The 20,650-nt window shown below is 37.2% G+C and overlaps 1 protein-coding gene across 1 annotated transcript; it reads left to right on the forward strand.

The window, feature by feature from the left end:
• The first annotated feature begins 409 nt into the window (after nucleotides 1-409).
• Nucleotides 410-20,502, forward strand: RPF1 (ribosome production factor 1 homolog). Its single transcript, XM_043575442.1, has 9 exons — nucleotides 410-679; nucleotides 2,164-2,220; nucleotides 4,895-4,975; nucleotides 10,802-10,897; nucleotides 11,491-11,644; nucleotides 18,708-18,790; nucleotides 19,204-19,385; nucleotides 19,574-19,700; nucleotides 20,269-20,502. Exons 1-9 carry the CDS (start codon nucleotides 452-454, stop codon nucleotides 20,308-20,310), a joined length of 1,050 nt encoding a protein of 349 aa, XP_043431377.1. The 5' UTR covers nucleotides 410-451; the 3' UTR covers nucleotides 20,311-20,502.
• The last annotated feature ends 148 nt before the right edge of the window (nucleotides 20,503-20,650 follow it).

Genomic DNA, 20,650 nt, shown 5'->3' on the forward strand with positions numbered 1-20,650 from the left:
TTTTCCAGAAGGCTTCTCTAACAATCCTATTTAAAAGCTGCAACTGCCCCTCTACCCTCTCTTCTTCCTTTATCCGGTTCTATTTTTTCCTTGCCATGTGTTACTTTATAGCTCATCACACTATTTGTGTACTCATTTCAGGTCTTTCTCCAGTAGAATGTAAATTTTATACAGCAAAGACTGTTTTGTTTCAGTATTTTGAGGATTCGGCAGATAGCAGATGCTTAATAAAGACTTCTGCGAACTCATCACTCCACTATTCATACAGCTGGGCAGCCCCCCTAAACTTTCCTCAAAACTAAATTTCAGCACCTTCTAAAACTGCTGAAGCTCACAAAGTAGTCCACATTTTTCTTTAAGAACTTCCTGACCCCGGAAGTAAAAGACTAGGTAAGGGAGTCGGAGGGGTAAGCTATTTCCGTTTCCGTACAGACGCTACGGGGCAAACACCATGGCGAAGGCCGGGGATAAGAGCGGCACTAAAGGAAAGAAGGGCCTGAAGCGGAAAGCAACCGCCGAAGAACCTCAAGAGGCCGCAGTCGCTGAGGATGGGGCGACGGAAAGCGGGGTCCAACCCCCGAAAACGGCTGCCTTTCCCCCAGGCTTCAGCATTTCGGAAATTAAGAACAAACAACGGCGACACTTAATGTTCACGCGGTGGAAACAGCAGCAGCGAAAGGTATGACGGGGCTGAGGCTGCAGGGCGCATGCGCTGCATCCGCGCGCGCGCACGACAGTGGGGAAGGGAATAGCACTTGCGTGGTGGCCGTGGCTTGGCGTCCCAGAGGCGGTAATTAATCGAGAAGGATGACGCTGACGTTCTGATGCCCTGGTCCCCTCGCACTGCTTTGGGGATTCTGTCTAGGTTCAGCTTTTTGCCTGAGCGACGGAGGATTCTCTTTCCAGCCCCTGCCTACGTTCCCTGGCTGAGAATGAAAGCAAGAAGTCCCGCTCTCCTAGCAGTGAAAAAAAAAAATTTTTTTTTAAAATCCCCCTCCTGACCTGGAAAGAGAAAGTCTCCCATCTCTGTGCTTCGACCCGTGCACCTAACGTTGGCAAATTTCTAGAGCCTGTAATACAGGCAGTACGTGAATCCAGTGATGCTTTTCTGATTCCTGGGCAGCAACTCTTACCTAAAGTATTTCTGTGAAGTTTCTGGTAATAATATTTGTAGCGTTGTCCTCATACTGTTCTAGGAGATAAACAGATATGAGGAGATAAAGCTCAAGATCACAGTGCTTATTTGTGGTTACGTTGCACCCGGAAGCAAGCATTTGTTTATTCCTGTACATCATAAAAGTTCCCGCACATAATATTCTTTTTACTTGCCTGTCTCCTCTTATTAGATACTACATCTTTTGAGGCCCTGAATAGTGCCTTACTCATAAGCGCCAGAGTGCTTTTGGAGTACGTAGAGAATCTAACTCATTCTGGTGAGCGCGTTTGCGGGAAGGGCCTCCTCGAAGACTTCTTAACACTATAATCTGAGATTTGATGTATGGAGGGTCTACAGGCGTTGGGGGGGAGGGCGTGCCCGGGAGAGCACTTTCTGTGTGTGTAAGTGAGCATTCTGTTCAGAAATGTCCAGCAGGTGCAAATTTACAGTACAAATGTAACTCACTTTGCAAGTCCTTAATAATTTTAAAAGCATATTTTGATTGTAAAATTTATGAATAACTAATGGTGGTTTATTGGAAGCAATCTGAAAACGCATCTCCCATTCTCATTTACTTGTAGTATTTTCCAAGAGAAGCAACCGGCATAGCCATCATGGTTTTCTTTAGAATGCAACTGGTTAGGAATGCAAAATAAAACAGCCACAAAAACGTGTTAACTAGTTTTAGATGGGCGTTTCACATTTTCACTTAATTTGAGGCTTTATAGTAAGATAAAAAGTAAAAGGTAAAAAGGCAAACTTTAAATATTCATACTTGCCAATTTCAATTTTTTGAAGGAGAGAGACCTTTGTTTATTGATTAGCCAGCTTATTTGGTTTACAATAACTTTGGTATGAAAGTCTGTGTCAGGGTGTTTGCTTTAATGCGTTACAAAGATTGCTGAGATTGGCCGTAGCATTAGTAATGTGTAGTTTCAGTATGTGTTTGTGATATAACTGATGGTTTCTCAATATTTTTCTGTTTTGTTTTTTTTTAAACCTTTTAGGAAAAGTTGGCAATTAAGAAAAAACTTAAAAAAGAGAGAGAAGCTCTTGGTGATAAGGTAAATAACATTTTTGGCCACCTGCTTTCTGTCTTATGTTGAGTAATGCTCCCTTATGTTTATGTTGTATCGCTTTCTTTTAAAACTTACTATAAAATATTTCCAATGTATAAAAGATATGAAAATAAAATAACAAACCCCTTCCCATTCATTACCTAGCTTAGAAAACATTGCATTAGCAAATAATTTTCGAAGTCCTTTGGATGCTTCTTACTGATTGCTTTCCCCTCCAAAGCTAACCACTTATGAAATTGCCATTTTCTTGTTCCCATGCATTTCTTTCTTATCTTTAGGTTTGTGTCCCTAAACAACGAACACAGTAGTGATGTTTTGCATTTTTTTCAAAATTTCGTGTAAATGGTGTGTCTACTTTAACTTGCTTATTTTACTTAATTTTACGTGTTTGAGAGATAGGGACTTATCTTTCTGACTTTGGAAAGCTTTTGGGGAAGCTTCCCAGTTTAGGCCTGTCGTTGGAGTTTTTGTGACTTGAAGCAAAGGCTCTTGGGGAAAGGCAGGATGCATGCAGCCTGTTCTGTTGTAGGATTGAGGTGTGTAGGAATGAAAGCTGATACAGAGGATATTAATCCTTTGAAGACTGAGAATGGCAAGTGGGAGGAAAGTGAGATACTTGGATGGACTATGGCAAAGAAGAGAGTAAAGATAATACATCCAAAAACGATTTGGCTACTTTTGTGATATTGATAAGAAATGAAGTCTACTGAAAATTTTTAAAAGGACTGCTAAATACATCCACAACTAAGCTGTTTTCCTTTAATTTCATTTTATTTATAGCTAGTGTTAGATTTTGATTTGTGCTTGCAAAATTTTTAGAACATACAACTCTTCCTCCTCTACTGTCTCTTAAGATAAGGTACCAAGGAATGATAAGCATTTTTGAGGAAAATGAAAAATGTAAAGATTATATGCAAACTAAACACTCTGCCTTTTCATGCCTTCTCTTAATAGGACTAGGTTAAATCACATGAAATTGCCAGTTTTAGACTTTTAACCTGCAGAATTCTATCAGCAGTTATTCTCTTTTAACTCTCAGTAATCAGCCAGTTATAGCAAATATGCCAATCACCTTTGGATATATCACCATTCTTGTTTTTGGACTGAAAAAATGAATTCCTAGAACTGCCTCCTTTAAAAAATTACTTAAAACTTAATATTTGTTTCATAGAGTAATAAGAAATGAAATCCTGAAGAGTTTAGCAGTTCTTATTTCTTCCTATCTCTGCTAACATTCAAAACCATATGTTTTGAATTTGTTTTAGTCAGTGTATGCTTACAGTTCTGTATTCCTGCTCTGTAGCATTTCATTTACACAGTTTTTTTCGTCTAAGCTGCGTATACATGATTGCCAATTCTAACAATATTCCATTATGTTGAAGTGTCACAGTCTTTACCCTGTTTTTGGATGTTTGCCGTATTTGCTGTTCATAAATTGCTTCTCTCTTTCATACCTTACCATAAATGCCTCAAACTGGAATTACGAGTTCAGCAGATAGATTTGTAGCTTTGGTTGTTTACTTCTGGTGTTTTTTAAATTTTAATTTTAGAGAGAGTGTGCATGTATGTATGCGTGTGGGGAGAGGGACAGAGAGAGAGAGAGAGGAGAATCCCAAGCAGGCTCCATGCTTAGCGTAGAACCCCACACAGGGCTCAATCCCTAGTCCCTGGGATCATGACCTGAGCTGAAATCAAGAGTTGGGCACCCAACTAACTGAGCCACCCAGGCAACCCTTGTTATTTATTTCTGAAGAGCTTTCTGAAAGTATTGGAACAAAGTTCCATATATATGTACCTTTGTACATTTGACTCTTGAACAACATGGGGGTTGGGGTGCAGAATACCAACTCCACTCCTGCACATGTGAAAATCCCACACCCTACTATTGGCCTGAAGTCTTACTGATAACATAAAGTGAATTAACACATATTTATGTGTTATATGTATTATATGCTGTATGCTTACTATAAATTTTTTTTTAATGTTTATTTTTGAGAGAGAGAGAGAGACAGAGCATGAGCAGGGGAGGAGCAGACAGAGAGGGAGACACAGAATCCGAAACAGGCTCCAGGCTCTGAGCCATCAGCACAGAGTCCGACGCAGGGCTCAAACTCACAAACTGTGAGATCATGACCTGAACTGAAGCTGGACGCTCAACCAACTGAGCCACCCAGGCGCCCTTGTATGCTTACTATAAAATAAGCTGGAGAAAATATTATTTGGAAAATTATAAGAGAAAATACCCTTATAGTATTATACTATAAAAAATGCACATATAAGTGGGCCTGCACAGTTCAAATCTATGTTGATCAAGGGTCCACTATAATTTTTCCAATCTATTTGATATTTTTCTTAGTGTATAATTACTTTGATCACAGTTTCTTCTTTCTGCTACTTCTGAATGGTTTTAGACCATTTCATTCAGTTAGCAATTCTTCCAGTATGTTTAGGTCTCTGCTTAGAGTTAAAAAAAAAAAAAAAACCTCTTACTCAGTATTATTATTAGGATTGATACAGCAATGGAAATGAGGAACAGATTGAGCCTTTGGAATATTTACAGATTTCTGTTACTCTTCCCTAACCCAAATGCAAAATTATTAATGTAAAATCCTTCTAAAACTTAATCTGTTTTTTTTTGTTGTTTTTTTTTTTAATTTAGGCTCCCCCAAAGCCTATACCAAAGACCATTGACAACCAGCGAGTACATGATGAAACTATAGTAGACCCTAATGATGAAGAGGTAATGTTGGAAGTCTTAAATAAATTTGGATGACCACATTTGACAAATTATTTGTTCATATGTTGATATTTAAAGTACTGGCTGGTGAAGTTGTGTAATGGACTGATTCAGCTATAATGTTGGTATATTATTTGCTATAGATTGTTTCATAACTGAATTTCTCAATAATGCTATGGGAAAAACTCTGATTCTACTTATTTTATAGAAATGTATTATATTTTATGACCAGGTAAACTTTTTGTCATTTAATTTATAGTACTTCTGTTGTTTTTAATATCATTTGAAAAGCATTTCTCATTATAGAGTTTTATAGTACTAGAAATTTTGATATAAGGATAACATTTGATATTTTTGTGTCCTCATAAAACTCTTGGTTTCAAGATAATCATCCACTTTTCACTTTTCACATTTCCCTTTAAATAGTTTGTTACAGTATGGTGAGAGAATCAAGTTTTAAATTTTTTGTGTGTGTGCAGGGAATTTGGTTTTGGTTATGTTTGTTTGCTTTCAAACCATACAATTATTGACATTCTTTCCTATTTCCTCACATAGTCATTCATTCATTCATTCATTCATTCAGCCAGTCAGTCAGTCTTCTAGCAAATGTTGATTGATTGCCTGCTGTGTACTGGGATCTGTTTTAGGAACTTGGCATCTGTCAGTGCACCAAGCACCGTGCCACATATACACACAAAATATCAGCCTTTTTCTGGGCTATTGGTCAGTTTGGTCAGTTTGTCACTGTATCACTTCTTTATTTTTATAATTATTTATCTTCATGGTAAGTTTATCTATTAGAGCAAGATGCCCCTCCCCACCTCCATCCTCAAATGTCTCTCTTCAGGAATGTTCATTCTCTTTTTGGACCTTTGGTCTGCCATATAAAATTATAAAAATTGTATTAAAGCAGATCACTCAGGGGATCTATTTATATATTGCTCTTTTTAGGTCTTTCAAAATGTAATTCAGTGAATTTTATAATTTGCTTCATGCAAGGTGTACATATAAATCTTGTTAGAGCTATTGATGGCTATCTTATGTTTTTTATTAGTGTAAATAACAACATCTCATTGAGAATTGTTTTATTTGCTGATTGATAAAAATACAATTGATTTTTGGACTGTGATCTTCTAAACAGTAGATCACCTAGATTCGTCTCCAATAATTTGTCTAAATATTGTTTTCATTTCATGTTTAGCTAATCATTTCTACAAATAACTTTGAATCCATTAATCATTTATTTCTTTTGTGCTGACTAGAGCCTCCAGCATAACGTGAAATAAATAGAAAACGCAATAGTGGCATCTATGCCCTGGTCCTGGTTTTAAAGAGAATACTTCTAACATGCCATGTTTAATGTTTGTGTCATTAATGGTAGATTCTCCTTATATGTTAAGGAAAATCTATTTCTTTTTTTGCTGCAGGGAGGGGGGTGTTTGTTTTATCATGAATGAATGTGAAACATTATCAAATCCTTTTTCTGAAAATAGAGATAATTATGTACTTTTTCTGCAAATATTGAGATAAATATGTAGTTTTTCTCCTTTATAGTACCAATGTAGGAAATGAAATGGATCTTCTAATGTTAAATCTCTTTTGCATTCTTGGGGTAAATACAATTTAATTACAATGTTTTATCTTTTACACGTTTTGGTTTGTCAGTACTTTGTTTAGAATATGTACATCTATGTTTATAAGTGAGACTGCAAAAATGTCCCTTTCCATTCCTAATATTATTTATTTGGGCTTTTCACCAGAGATACATCTATTTTGTTACTCTTTTCAAACTACTTTTTTCTTTGATCATCTCTTGAAATTTTGTTTTCTAATTTATTTATATCTCTCCTTATCTTTATAATTTATTTCCTGTTACTCTGTTGAGTTTATTCTTCTTATTTAACTCATTTTTCATCTTCCTTTCTATTTCTTCCTTTCTATTGTGAGCAATTAAGGCCACAAATTCCCTGTAAGTACCACTTTTGGTATATCCCACAGTTTTAAGATGTGTTTCTTCATTATTATTCAAATCTAAGTATCTCCTTTAATGGGAGATTTGTTCATTTCTTCTGGTAATTTCTTTTTTTTTTTTTTTTTCTTTGCTTGATGTTTATTTCATTGTTTTCCCCCGGTTCTTATTATATTGTTTCTTTTACTTATTTAAGGTTTCATTTATTCTTCTTTTTCTGGTTTCTTAAAATGGAAGCTTACATTACTGATTTTATACTTTCTTTCTTTTTAATATAATCTGATAAAGCTATCATTTTCCTCCAAAGCACTGCTTTAGCTACATCTCATACCTTTTGATATGTTTGTTGTGTTTTCATTTTCATTCTGTTCAAGATATTTTCTAATTTCTCTTGTTATTTCTTCTTTGGCTCATTGATTATCAAGAAGTGTGTTGTTTAATTTCCAAATATTTGAGGATTTCCCACATATATTTCTGCTGTTGATTTCTAATTCAATTTTATTGTGGTTCTGGAACATACTCTGTTTGATTTTAGTCCTTTTCAGGTAAAGAACTGTTCTGTGTTTTAGGATAAGATCTATTCTTGAAAATGTTCTGGGGGCGCCTGGGTGGCGCAGTTGGTTAAGCGTCCGACTTCAGCCAGGTCACGATCTCGCGTCCGTGAGTTCGAGCCCCGCGTCAGGCTCTGGGCTGATGGCTCAGAGCCTGGAGCCTGTTTCCCATTCTGTGTCTCCCTCTCTCTCTGCCCCTCCCCCGTTCATGCTCTGTCTCTCTCTGTCCCAAAAATAAATAAACGTTGAAAAAAAAATTAAAAAAAAAAAAAAAAGAAAGAAAATGTTCTGTGTTCCTTTGGAAAATGTATATTTTGCTGTTTTGAAGTATATTAAGAGTTGTTTTAAGTTGTTTGATTGTGGTGTTCATGTTTTCTATATTCTTGCTGAATTTTCTATCAGTTACTGAGAGAGGAGTATTGAAACCTCCAACTATAATTGCTGAATTATTCATCTCTTCTTATTCAATTGACCCTTAATCCAGTGTCCCATATTGTCCCATCCCTTCGATTGTCCATAGCCGTATTGCTTAATGTCTATTTTGTTTCATATACACATAGCCACCTAAACTCTTTTATGGTTACTGTTTGCATGGTATATCTTCTTTTTTACTTTCAACCAGTTTATATCTTTGAATTTAAAGTGTCACAGGGGCATCTGGGTGGCTCAGTTAAGTGTCAGACTTCAGCTCAGGTCATGGTCTCATTGTTTGTGAGTTCGAGTCCCACATTGGGTTCTTTGCTGTCAGTGCAGAGCCTGCTTCGGATCCTCTCTCCCCACCCCTACCCCTGCTCTCTCACTCTCTCTCAAAAATAAACATTTAAAAAATAATAAAGTGTCACAGATGTTGCTTTTTTTATTCAGTCTGACAATTAGTATGTATTTTTTTAATTAAAAATTTTTTTTAATGTTTATTATTTATTTTTGAGAGAGAGAGGGACAGAGTGTGAGTGGGGGAAGGGCAGAGAGAGAGGGAGACACAGAATCCGAAGCAGGCTCCAGGCTCTGAGCTCTCATCACAGAGCCCAACGCAGGGCTCAAACCCATGACCTGTGAGATGATGACCTGAGTACAAGTCAGACGCTTAACTGACTGAGTCACCCAGGCACCCCTGACAATGAATATTTAATGTTAACTATTGATGTAGTCATATTTACATCTGCCCTTTTACTTTTTCTCATTATATTTTATATATATTTTTTTAATACTTTTTTTTAAATGTTTATTCTTGAGAAAGATAGAGACAGAGCATGAGTAGGGGAGGGGCAGAGTGAGAGAGAGACACAGAATATGAAGCAGACTCCAGGCTCTGGGCTGTCAGCACAGAGCCCGACACGAGGCTCAAACTCACAAACCGTGAAATCATGACCTGAGCTGAAGTCAGACGTTTAACTAACTGAGCCACCCAGGTGCCCCACTATATTTTATACCTTTATTCTGTTCCTCCTTGACTTTCTTTTATATTAAAAAAATATTTTTATTATGCTATTTTAATACCTCTTAATCTTCTAAGTTATATATTTAAGGGTTTTCTTAGTAGTTTCTGTAGGAATTACAGCATGCATCTTTAATTTTTCACAGTGTACTTCCAGCACATACTGACATGATTCTGGTAAATACAGCAGGTTTCCACCAGTATAGCTTTGTTCCTTCACTCTTGTTCATGCTGTTGTCATATATAACATTTGTCTGTGTTATGAATCCAGTGTTGTAATTTCTGCTTTAAAATATCTCATTGTTGGGGCGCCTGGGTGGCTCAGTCAGTTGAGCGTCCGACTTCAGCTCAGGTCATGATCTCGTGGTTTATGAGTTCGAGCCCCGCATCGGGCTCTGTGCTGACAGCTCAGAGCCTGGAGCCTGCTTCGGATTCTGTGTCTCCTCCTCTTTCTGCCCCTCCTCTGCTCAGTGCTGTGTCTCTCTGTCTTTCAATAATAAATAAACGTTAAAAAAAAATTTTTTTTAAATATCTCATTGTTTTTTAAAAAAAGAAATTTACACATTTTATAGTTAACTTCGTGTTTACCATTTACAGTCCTTTTCTTTCCTTTCCTTGGATCTAAGTTACCATCTGGTGTCATTTTCTTTCAGCTTGTAGGATTTCCTTAAATTTTTTTTTTTAGGTTTGTTTATTTATTTTGAGAGAGAGAGCATGAGCATGAGTGGGGGAGGGACAGAGAGAATCCCAAGCAGGATCTGTGCCGTCAGCACAGAGCTCTAAGTGGGGCTCGGTCCCACAAACCGTGAGATCATGACCTGAGCCAAAATCAAGAGTTGGACACTTGATTAACTTGAGCCACCCAGGCACCCCGGGAGATTTTTACTCTTATCTTTGGTTTAAAGTATTTCTTTTAGGTTATTTGCTTGGGGTAGAAATAGATCCCAGGCTCTGAAGTTTGGCGAAATCATTCTGACCTTGGTAAAAGTATAACTTCCTTGGGAGCCCAGGAGCAAGGCCCACAAACATTAAAAGTTGAATTTCCTTTAACAGCACTGTGTCTCCACTTGTTTGTTTTATTGTTATTTTTAACCTGCCTCCTGAGTGATTGTCCTTGTGTTTGTGTGGCTCAATCGTAAGCCAGTGATTCTGGCAGAGATTGTGTTGAGATACCTTGAGCCTCTGAGCCCCTATCAACTGAGCTACCTGTGGGTTGAGGACTGCATTCAAAGTTGCAACCAGTTTTCAAGTCTCCCTCACCTTTTGTGTGCACTGGTTTTTTTAGGTCTGTCCCATGTATAGTTCAGCTGTCAGCCAGGGATTTGTAGAGAGATTATCTCAGCTCCTCTATGGCTCTTACATTTCCAGAGCTCTCCTTTAAATTTCTGGCTGATCCACACCTAACCTGAACTGGCCCAGTAACTTTAGACTGGCAAAGCTAGGGTTTTCAAACCCACCTCTCCCCAAATCCAGTTTACCACCTTTGATTCAAGATTGCTGGTTCTTGCCTACCATCAGACCCGAAGTTGATAAAGTTACTATTTTTGTAGCCATGTTTATGGAAGAAATGGAATAGTTCTAAGGAAGATTCCTGATGTTTTTGCCCACAGCCCTAGCCATTTTTCAAGAAAAAACAGTTCAGTTTGTGTCTTGAAATTGTTTTTGACAGTTTTTTCCAGTTTTATACTTGTATTCTACAGGTAGAAAATCACCCAACCTCTTTATGTCACCATTAATATAAGTCCCTCCTGGCTGTCTTTAAATCCCCTATCAGCCAGGAAGGAGGTCAGTGTCATAGGATCCTGCTGGAGCTACTTTTAAAATTCTGGCCCAGTACAGTGTTTGATATAAAATTATCCTTTTTCTGTTCACAGGTTGCTTATGATGAAGCTACAGATGAATTTGCTTCTTACTTCAACAGACAAACTTCTCCCAAGATTCTCATCACAACATCAGATAGACCTCATGGGGTAAACATATCTATCAGTGTAGTTACTGAATTCTTAATTTTCTTACATTACTTAGACTATTTAAAAGAACTCTTTTCAGAAGATCTGAGTTAATTAGTAATTTAATAGATAATGCCTGTGAGTAAGCCAAATAAAATGAATACTGGTGATGTGATGTAGGTTCTCTAAGCATGATTCTTCAGGATAGGGTTTATCAACCTCAACACCATTAGCATTTGGGGCTGGGTAGTTTTTTGTTATGGGGGTTGCCCTGTTTATTAGAGGGTATTTAGCGGTATCCCTGGCCTCTACCCACTAGATACCATTACCAGCTGTCCCCTACTATTACCACCAGTCATAACCACCAAAAAATGCTTCTAGATATTGTCAAATGTCCTCTAGTGGGGCCTAATCACCCCCAGTTGAGAACCACTGCTTTAGGATGGTCAGTCTTTGATAAAGGATTAAATACTGTTCAGATTTCATTTTTTTCCCTACCCTTGCTCTTTATTAATAACACATATTAATCATTGCTCCTTTCCTTATTAATGTATACCAACTTAAAATTTTTATTCCTTTTCACCTCAGAAGATTTCTGTTATTTTGTTTTGCAGAGAACAGTACGACTCTGTGAACAACTCTCCACAGTTATACCAAACTCACATGTTTATTACAGAAGGGGATTGGCTCTGAAAAAAATTATTCCACAGTGCATTTCAAGAAATTTCACAGATCTGATCGTTATTAATGAAGATCGTAAAACACCAAGTATCCTTTCTTTATTAAAGTTTCCCTGTCTCACCTTCACCCCCTTTTAAAACATATTTAAAAGAATAAGGAAATGTTTTCTATAACTTACAGAACATAATTTTTTAAACAAGAAAATTATGTATCTCTATCCAAGAATCTATAAACTATTTTTTTCATTTAGCAAATATTCATTCAAGCAAATGCTATAGGCAAGACATTACTTTAGTCCTTAGTAAAAGAGGAGAAAATAGACATGTAAACTAACAAAAATGTAGAGTGGGTAGTACAGTTAAAGAGAAATACAGGATACAGTGCACACTCTGGTAAAAATCTGCCCTGGGGATATCAGGGAGGAAGGACTTGACCGGAAAAAATGCTTAACTCAGTTTGGTGAATATGGGCGAATGAGGTGAATAAGGCAGAGGAAGAGTGCCCAGTGCAGAGAGACCATTTGTAACAGCAGAGGCATTAAGGAGCAGACCCAGTTGGGGATCTGCAAGTAGTTTGATATGGCTAGATTTTATGTTACCAGAGGTGGTATCACAGGATTACATTTTTGAGGCAGATCTGAGCCCATTTTATGTATTTACTACTGTTTCAGATGCCAAGAATACTCTATCCTTTTTCTGTGAGTCTCAGATCCTAGGTGACTGTGTCACTTGAAACCAAGGTATTTTTTCCTGTTTGCAGAAATGAGATCATATAAAGAATGCCTATATTTGTTGTTGCTGTTGTTTTACTTATTTATCAAATTGTGGCTGTGAGATCACTAATTTTAAAGATGATCAATTGAATGGGTCAAATTCTTAAAATTATTAAGGATTCATAAAAAATAGGGACAGGAGTTTCCTGTTGCCAGGATAACTTTTTTTTTTTTTTTAATCAATGAACACTGCTTTAAAAAAAATGGTGTCAAAGCTATTTTTTAAAAATCTAGATAACTTTTATGGTTTTTACTATTTTCAATGGAAGTTAAAGACGTTATCCACTTGTACGAGTTGCTTTCTAGAGACTAAAATAGACTAAAGCTAGCTTTGTAATGTGATGTTTTTTTGGCCATATTATAATTTGGCTTGGATTTTGGGTTAATGTACCAAAATAACTAAAATCTCTTGAATACTTAACTATTCCAGAAGAGGTCTGTTTTTAAAAATGTAGTTGCTGCCTTCTTAAAACTACCTCCCAAAATAAAGTGGCAAGGTCTGTGTTCCTCTTTTATTTTTGGCAGTTAAAAAAACCATCATTATTTTAAGGCTGCCAGCAGGTATTCATCAATTGAATAAACATTGTATCCTTGTTTTATCTGAGCTATTTTATATGGATACTGCGTTTCACTTACACCATCTATTGCCTTTAGAAAGCTATGTTCTCTTTTCCTTATAAAATTGTATTGTCTTTTTACTCAAAATGTATTAATATTTTTCTGATTACCATATTGGACACCCTGTAGGGTAAGTTAACCATTAGATTAAGATACCATCAGTACACAGACCAAATTTATATTAAGGAAATAACTAGGCTAATGAAGTAATCCAAATATGAGATTGCTTCTCCTATACACTTAAATATATATGCACACAGGTGTGTATGGGTGTCCCAGGATTATAAGTTTTGAGTATAGAATTATGCAGCAGTTTCTAAAAGTCCTAATGAATAGAGTTTGTATCAGTATAATCCTGCCTAGATGTTGATTTTTATAATTTCAGAGAGATTTCATTTTCTTTTCTAATTGATATATAGTAATGAGTTAATGGCAAATTATTGGTGAAACAAGCTAGGAAAGCAGACCTCCTAAATTGCTTTTGTGTTCTCTGTTAACAGAGAATCGTCTTCAAGACTAATGAGGAGATTGCTGGGGGGCCCTGGAAGTCCATCTTGGATAAAAAGTTTGTAAGATAAGGCCTAGAAACTCTGAATAAGGTCAGATATCCTGGCTTCAAAGACTATGTGCACAAACTTGTAAAGGAGACTTTGCTACTCTGGGGGAAGATACATGAGACAGGCAAGTGGAGGAAGGAGGGAGAAAGAGGACTGCTGGTTAATACATGCCATGATCCAGAAAAAAACATGTCAAATAATTAAAGGGAGACTAATTTGTAAGCGCATAATAGAAATGGTGTATGATTCCTAGGGACTTAACATGGGCTTACAAATAACAAATCATGACCCCTAATGATGACACTTGGAGAAAACTTGAAAGAATTGAGGATGTACAGCCTTTGGGAAATTAGAATATGGGGCATGACAAGATACCGAAGGGCTGCTGTGTAAAAGAGTAGTGCCAAATGGTGGGAGTGGCTTATAAATTTTCAACTTAACTCTAGAAAAGAGCTTTGTCAACTATCTAAATTGAGTCTGGTGGCTTTGGGTCAGGCAGATGTAATGTTAAATACAGACTTCATTACGTGTGACTTTTGTCAAGTTTCTTGGTTTCCTCATCTTTTAAAATAGGAAATGATACCTAAATCTTCAGGTTTCCCACAAAGACCACATTAAATGTATTATGTTTCTTTTTAAAAATTTTTTTTTTAATGTTTATTTACTGTTGAGAAAGTGAGACACAGAGTGTAAGCAGGAAAGGGTCAGAGAGAGAGGGAGACACAGAATCTGAAGCAGGCTCCAGGCTCTGAGTTATCAGCACAGGCCCCATGCGGGGCTCAAACTCACAAATGGTAAGATCACACATGAGCTGAAGTCAGGCGCTTAACTGACTGAGCCACCCAGGCGCCCCTAAGGTATTATGTTTCTTAAGGCATACCTTAGTCCTGTTGTGGGCATTTTAGTAAATGTTATGGTATAGGAGAAAGCGCGGAAGTTTTTCCTGGAGACACCTAACATCTTCTATTGATTATTTCTAAATGGAAATTTGAGTTAGGTACGTCTTTGTCCTATACTTTTGGCAGCTTGTAGGCTGTTTTGCTTTCTTGGCCTTTGGGGACTAAATGTCCTTTTTGCCCCAGTCATCATAACAAAATACCTGTATGCATTAGGGCTTGGGCACAGGTGTAGTCCCACCTGTTACGATCTGCCACCTAGCTCTGAAATTTGAGCTTATCTACCTAACCTTTCTCAACCTCTTTTCATTGTTACTAAAATAGGGATAATGAACTCCTATTCTTCAGGATTTATGTTAGGAATTAGTTAGGAATTTATGTTAGGAATAAGTAAAGCTTTTTGTACAATGTGGGTACGTAGGAAAGAATTATTTTGGATTTTGTAGTTTTGACAGAAACCACAATTGAGTTGCAATGTCCTAGAAAGTTGGGGATCTGCAATTTGTTTGATATTGCAGATTTGATTTAGGTTGGAAGTGTTGATTTAGGTTGGAAGAAATTACCTTTACCTCTCTTAGCTCCCATGAGTGTGATTTTTTTCATTGTGCAAATGATCCAGAAATACTTCTGGCTGTACCTCAAGAAGTTGAACCTGTGATGAATTTTTGAAAAGAAGGAAATTTTGAAAAGAAGGAATTCAAACATTACTGATCATCTGGTATGTGGTAGGCACTAGTATTTATCAGAAACAAATGTATCTTCCAAAAGTTAACAGATTAGTTGGGAAGAAAGTCATTTACATAATTATAACTCAAATCAGTGACAAGTGCTATATATAGTTAAGTAACAGTGACAGCTGAGATTTAAAGCTTAATGTTAACTGTGTAAAAAGAGGTGGCATTTGAAGTGAGCCTTAATAACAGTACTGCCCTTCTTGGTCAAGCTTGCATGAGTCCCAAGGCCACAAGCTCCTTCCCCAGTAAACCAACAGAAACCCCCGCCCATACGACATCTCCCTATCTGATTGCTCCGCAGGGCTTCAGTTCTAGTGGAAGTAGTATCTTGTCTCATTTGATAAGCAGATCAGAGCACACCTAGTGAAAATTGACCACATTCTGGCCAAGTACTAAACATTGCCCCCTGCAGGCAAGGCCAGCCTCTGCAGATGACTGGCCTGAAGGATAGAGCAGCCAAAACACAACTGAGCGCACACAGCACACACGAGATATTCCCTCAAGTGCCAGGCCCTGGACATTATGGGACCTCTTCTTCATAAAGCCATTACTCTCAAAAGCAGGAAACCTAAAGGGCTTTTCTAACACAGAGAAGAAGGCAGAGACCTAGAAAAAAAATGCCAAGACAGAGGAATTAATCCCAAGTGAAAGAACAAGTGAAACAGACATAAGTAACATGTCTGCTGGAGAATTTAAAGCAACAATCATAAGGATACTCACTGGGGTTGAGAAAATGAAAGACTCTGATCAAAATCAAAAGCAGTCCAACACCAAGATACATTGTAATTAAACTTGCAAAATATACTAATAAAAACATCTTAAAAGCAGCAAGACAAAAGAAATCCCTGACTTAACAAGGGAAGACCCATAAGGCTAGCTGCAGCTTTCTCAACAGAAACTTGGCAAGTCAGAAGGGAGTGGCATGATGTATTCCAAGTGCTGAATGGGAAAAACCTACAGCCAAAAATAGTCCAGCAAGGCTATCAGAATAGAAGAGATAAAAGAATTTCCCCAAACAAAAATGGGGAAGTTTGTGACTATTAAACCAGCCCTGAAAGAAATATTAAAGGGAGTTCGTGACTATTAAACCAGCCCTGGGGCGCCTGGGTGGCGCAGTCGGTTAAGCGTCCGACTTCAGCCAGGTCACGATCTCGCGGTCCGTGAGTTCGAGCCCCGCATCAGGCTCTGGGCTGATGGCTCAGAGCCTGGAGCCTGTTTCCGATTCTGTGTCTCCCTCTCTCTCTGCCCCTCCCCCGTTCATGCTCTGTCTCTCTCTGTCCCAAAAATAAATAAAAACGTTAAAAAAAAAAAATTTTTTTTTAAACCAGCCCTGAAAGAATTATTAAAGGGAACTGAGTAGAAAAATCTCCAGAAACGATGACAAAACAAGTATTAAATGGCACTAAATGTATATCTGTCAATAATTTCTCTGAATGTAAATGGAGTAAATACTCCAATCAAAAGACATAGGGGGAGTGGGTGCCTGGGTGGCCCAGTTGATTAAGTGTGTGACTCATTAATCTCAGGGTTGTGAGTTCAAGCCCCGCATTGGGCTACACGCTGGACATGAAGCCTACTTAAAAAGCAAAACAAAAATAGGGTCTCAGGATGTGTAGAGAAACAAGATCCATCTATGTGCTGCCTACAAGAGACTATTAGACCTAAAGACACGTGCAGATTTCAAGTGATGAAAGACTTGGGATGAAAGACACGGGATGAAGAAACATTTATCATGCAAATGGATGTCAAAAAAGCCAGAGTAGCAGTACTTGTATTCGACAAACTTTTTTTTTTTTTTTTTTTTTTTTTGGGACAGAGAGACAGAGCATGAACGGGGGAGGGGCAGAGAGAGAGGGAGACACAGAATCGGAAACAGGCTCCAGGCTCTGAGCCATCAGCCCAGAGCCTGACGCGGGGCTCGAACTCACAGATCGCGAGATCGTGACCTGGCTGAAGTCGGACGCTCAACCGACTACGCCACCCAGGCGCCCCTCGACAAACTTTTTAAACAGAGTGTAATGAGATGAAGAAGGGCACTGTATCATAATAGACAATCTAACAAGAATATATAACATTTGTAAATATGCCCCCAACATGGGGGCACCCAGATATATAAAATAATAGTCATAAAGGAATTCACTGATGAAGTGAGCCTTAATGGAGGAGTTAAATATTGCAGGTGTTTCAAATAGCATGAACAAAAGTACATGATAGGATTAATATGTATGGTGTATAAGACTGTAAGTGTCTACCAGTTAGGAAACATGGGGAAGGCATACAGATTAGAAAGGTGGTTTGGGGCCACAGAGTGTTACAGTGATGTTTTTACTCTGTAGATAAGCTGTTGTGAGAGTATTCTGAAATTAGGTACAGTTATCAAGACTCAAGGTATCTAGTTTGTTTTTCAGTTAGCACATGAGAAACAGTGGTCCAGATACAATGAGTCACATCCCATAGCCTACTATACAAATTTGATTTACCGTCTGTATTAGAAATGTACTTGGAATGGTGGGAGAGACGTTAGGCCAGCAAGGATCCTGTTTTAATCTAGTTGGAAAATCTCAAGGACCTCAACTAACAATAGCAGTAAGGGTGAAGAGGAAGTTATGGAAGTGAGGAATTTATGAGGGTAAATAGGATTTGGCAAGGAAGGGAAGAAGGAGGAAGTTGAAGATAACCATAGTTTTTAATCTGGGTTAATGGGAGAATGTTGATACCTTTATCAAAAATGGAAACTTCTGTTTTGTAAAACTGTGTGCAGTTAGATTTGAAATAAGTAGTCTGATTATGACCTCCTTTTAAGGTTCAGTATTTGGAAAAATCAAGTTGTTACAAAAATTTGAGGAATGTTATGTTAGCTAGCTGCATTCCAGACTTTTAAAGCCCTAGCACCGCTACCCCTGCTAATTGTAGGTAGGGCTCTTATACTTCATTTGTAGTTGAGAGTGTCTAGCACCAAGTCTGTTTGTGGTAGACAATCAGTAAATGGTTATTAAATAGTTGATTCTAATTTGTGGCACAGTAATCCCAAGAGTAAGAGCTGGTCTTTTGAGAAACACTAATAACCTTGATTTTAAGAAGAGAGCCGAGTCTCTGGTTTATGGGACAGTATTTCAAAGCTGACTGCATATACTTACAAATGTACAAAAAAATGTACATACAAATGTGTAAGTATGCATTTTTAGGGTTATAAGGCCTGAACATTATACTAGAATTCCATCCGGTCTATCATTCCTATTAGGGTAGTGTATATAAGCTCTTTGAAGAAACCTACTTTGTTGAATATGCAACATACCCTCTTGAGAGTGATGAGGTATTTATCATACCATGAAGAGACAAAGTGGGACTACTATAGGGGGACTAATATAATCTATTTTTCTGAAATATTTGGTTGACTTATGGTCTTTAGTTTTAGGTATGGTAAGAAAATTTCTTTTCACCCAGAGGAATACATGTATCTACCTATTCATCTAGCTACAGAATTAGGAGCCTTTGCACATACACAGGATCAGTTACTTATGCAATTTAAGATTTAAATAACCGAGTTCAGTGTGTTCTTAGCTTTATGAACAGATGGATTAATTCTAAGTCACTTGCCCAGTGGCCCAACCGCTCATTTTAAAATGAGCAGTGTTCGTTTGCGTAAAGAAATTAAGGTAAGTTTTACGTGTTCCTTAATTGGCATTGGTCTCCTTGCAGTTTTTGATTAAACTCTGTAACATATATAGATCTAATTGCTTTTATAATGGCCTTTGCTTTCCTGGTTAAAGCAAGTTTTATCTACCAGTAGTTTTCTTATCAGATTGTAATTGAGTTATGGCAGACAGGCAATAATAGCCTTCATTACTCTGAAACCAGTTTCTTTTCTAGTAGGACTTTTTGGTACAGCCACTACATGTTAAAGTTATTTTAGAAGTATTATATTTCATGGAATTGATGTTATCTGTGGTAATTGATCATTAAGAAAGATACCTTTAAAGTTTATCAGTTTGTCAGGTAAATTCTGAAACTTGAACTTGCAATAAGGATATTAATTCCTTAATGTGATTTTTTTTCATAATTTTTCTAGAGAAGAGGTAAAGACCCTACAGAACACGTACCAGAAATAATTTTGAATAACTTCACAACACGGCTGGGTCATTCTGTGGGACGTATGTTTGCATCTCTCTTTCCCCATAATCCTCAGTTTATTGGAAGGCAAGTTGCCACATTCCACAATCAACGGGACTATATCTTCTTCAGATTTCACAGGTGAGGAAGGTTCTTTAACTCCATGGACTCTGATTTCAATTATGAAATACATTTTCAACATAAAATGTTTTCTAATGTATTGTGACAAGTATTGTAGATGAGAAATAAGTATCTTTTGAACTCTGTCATATTAAAGAAATTACATTTGGCTTATTCAGACTGTTTTCCCTAATTCTTTATCTTTGAAGGTACATATTCAAGAGTGAAAAGAAAGTGGGAATTCAGGAACTTGGACCACGTTTTACCTTAAAATTAAGATCTCTTCAGAAAGGAACCTTTGATTCTAAGTATGGAGAATATGAATGGGTCCATAAGGTATGTGCCTTATTCTTTGAAGAGCCATTTTATATCATTTCAAAAGTATAGAATGAGAAGGAAACTTTGTACTTTAAGCTTTGAGTGCTTATACCTTGTGTTTCTGACCTCCACGAGCTTGAAAGAACCAATCTCTGATAAGGTATTTGGGTCTGATGACTAACACTGGTTCATTTGAAGTATCCTAAATTAGATCAGTGGTCCTTAAAGTGGGACCACCACTGTTAGAAGGCAAATTGTAGGGCCATAGACCTAATCAATCAGCAACTTAGGGGCCTAGCACTGTTTATAAGCGTTATGATTCTGCTGTATGTATGAAAACTGCTATAGAGGTTTCATAGAAGTTTGGAGATCACTTTAAGTCCTAAATGAAAACTTAAATATTTTAAAACCCATCTCTTTTCTAATAAGCAATATTTCACCTAAGTACTTACTTTAAAATTTTATACATCATTACACACACACATACATATTAGAACAGTAACTTCTAAAGACTATTCAGTCTCAGAGATGGACCCAGAGGTTTTTTTTAGCATTGTTTACTTTTTTTTTTCCTTCTAATTTTCAGCCCCGGGAAATGGATACAAGTAGAAGAAAATTCCATTTATAAAGTACTGAAGGAATAGTATTGGATTGTGCTACAACAGGGCCTCTTGGATTTCAACTCTGGCATCTTTTCAAAATGGCATCTACTGGTTGGGTTTCATAAACCTTTCATGTCTGGACAAGTGCCATGAATTATCTTTCACTGTTTATGTAGCAAATACAAATAAAAGTCATTTTGGTGAGTTTAGAAATTGCAGTTTAAGAGTCCTAAAATTTAATTCTCTTATTTCTAGGTATTGTGAATAAGTTGTAATCAAGATTCAAAGTAAGTTTCTCATGTGTACTTTCATGGAACATTCGGTCTGGAGAAAAAATACAGTCCTTGGTAGATACTGTGTAACCCA

Source organism: Prionailurus bengalensis, chromosome C1 (assembly GCF_016509475.1).
Source record: "Prionailurus bengalensis isolate Pbe53 chromosome C1, Fcat_Pben_1.1_paternal_pri, whole genome shotgun sequence".
Taxonomy (NCBI): Eukaryota; Metazoa; Chordata; class Mammalia; order Carnivora; family Felidae; genus Prionailurus; species Prionailurus bengalensis.

Bases quoted from the DNA above. Each gene is read 5' to 3' on its own strand.
- RPF1 (XM_043575442.1), top strand. From the start codon at position 452: ATGGCGAAGGCCGGGGATAAGAGCGGCACTAAAGGAAAGAAGGGCCTG. The intron at 2,221-4,894 runs GTAAATAACATT...TTTTTAATTTAG, and splicing joins GAGAAGCTCTTGGTGATAAG to GCTCCCCCAAAGCCTATACC. The intron at 19,386-19,573 runs GTGAGGAAGGTT...TTATCTTTGAAG, and splicing joins ATCTTCTTCAGATTTCACAG to GTACATATTCAAGAGTGAAA.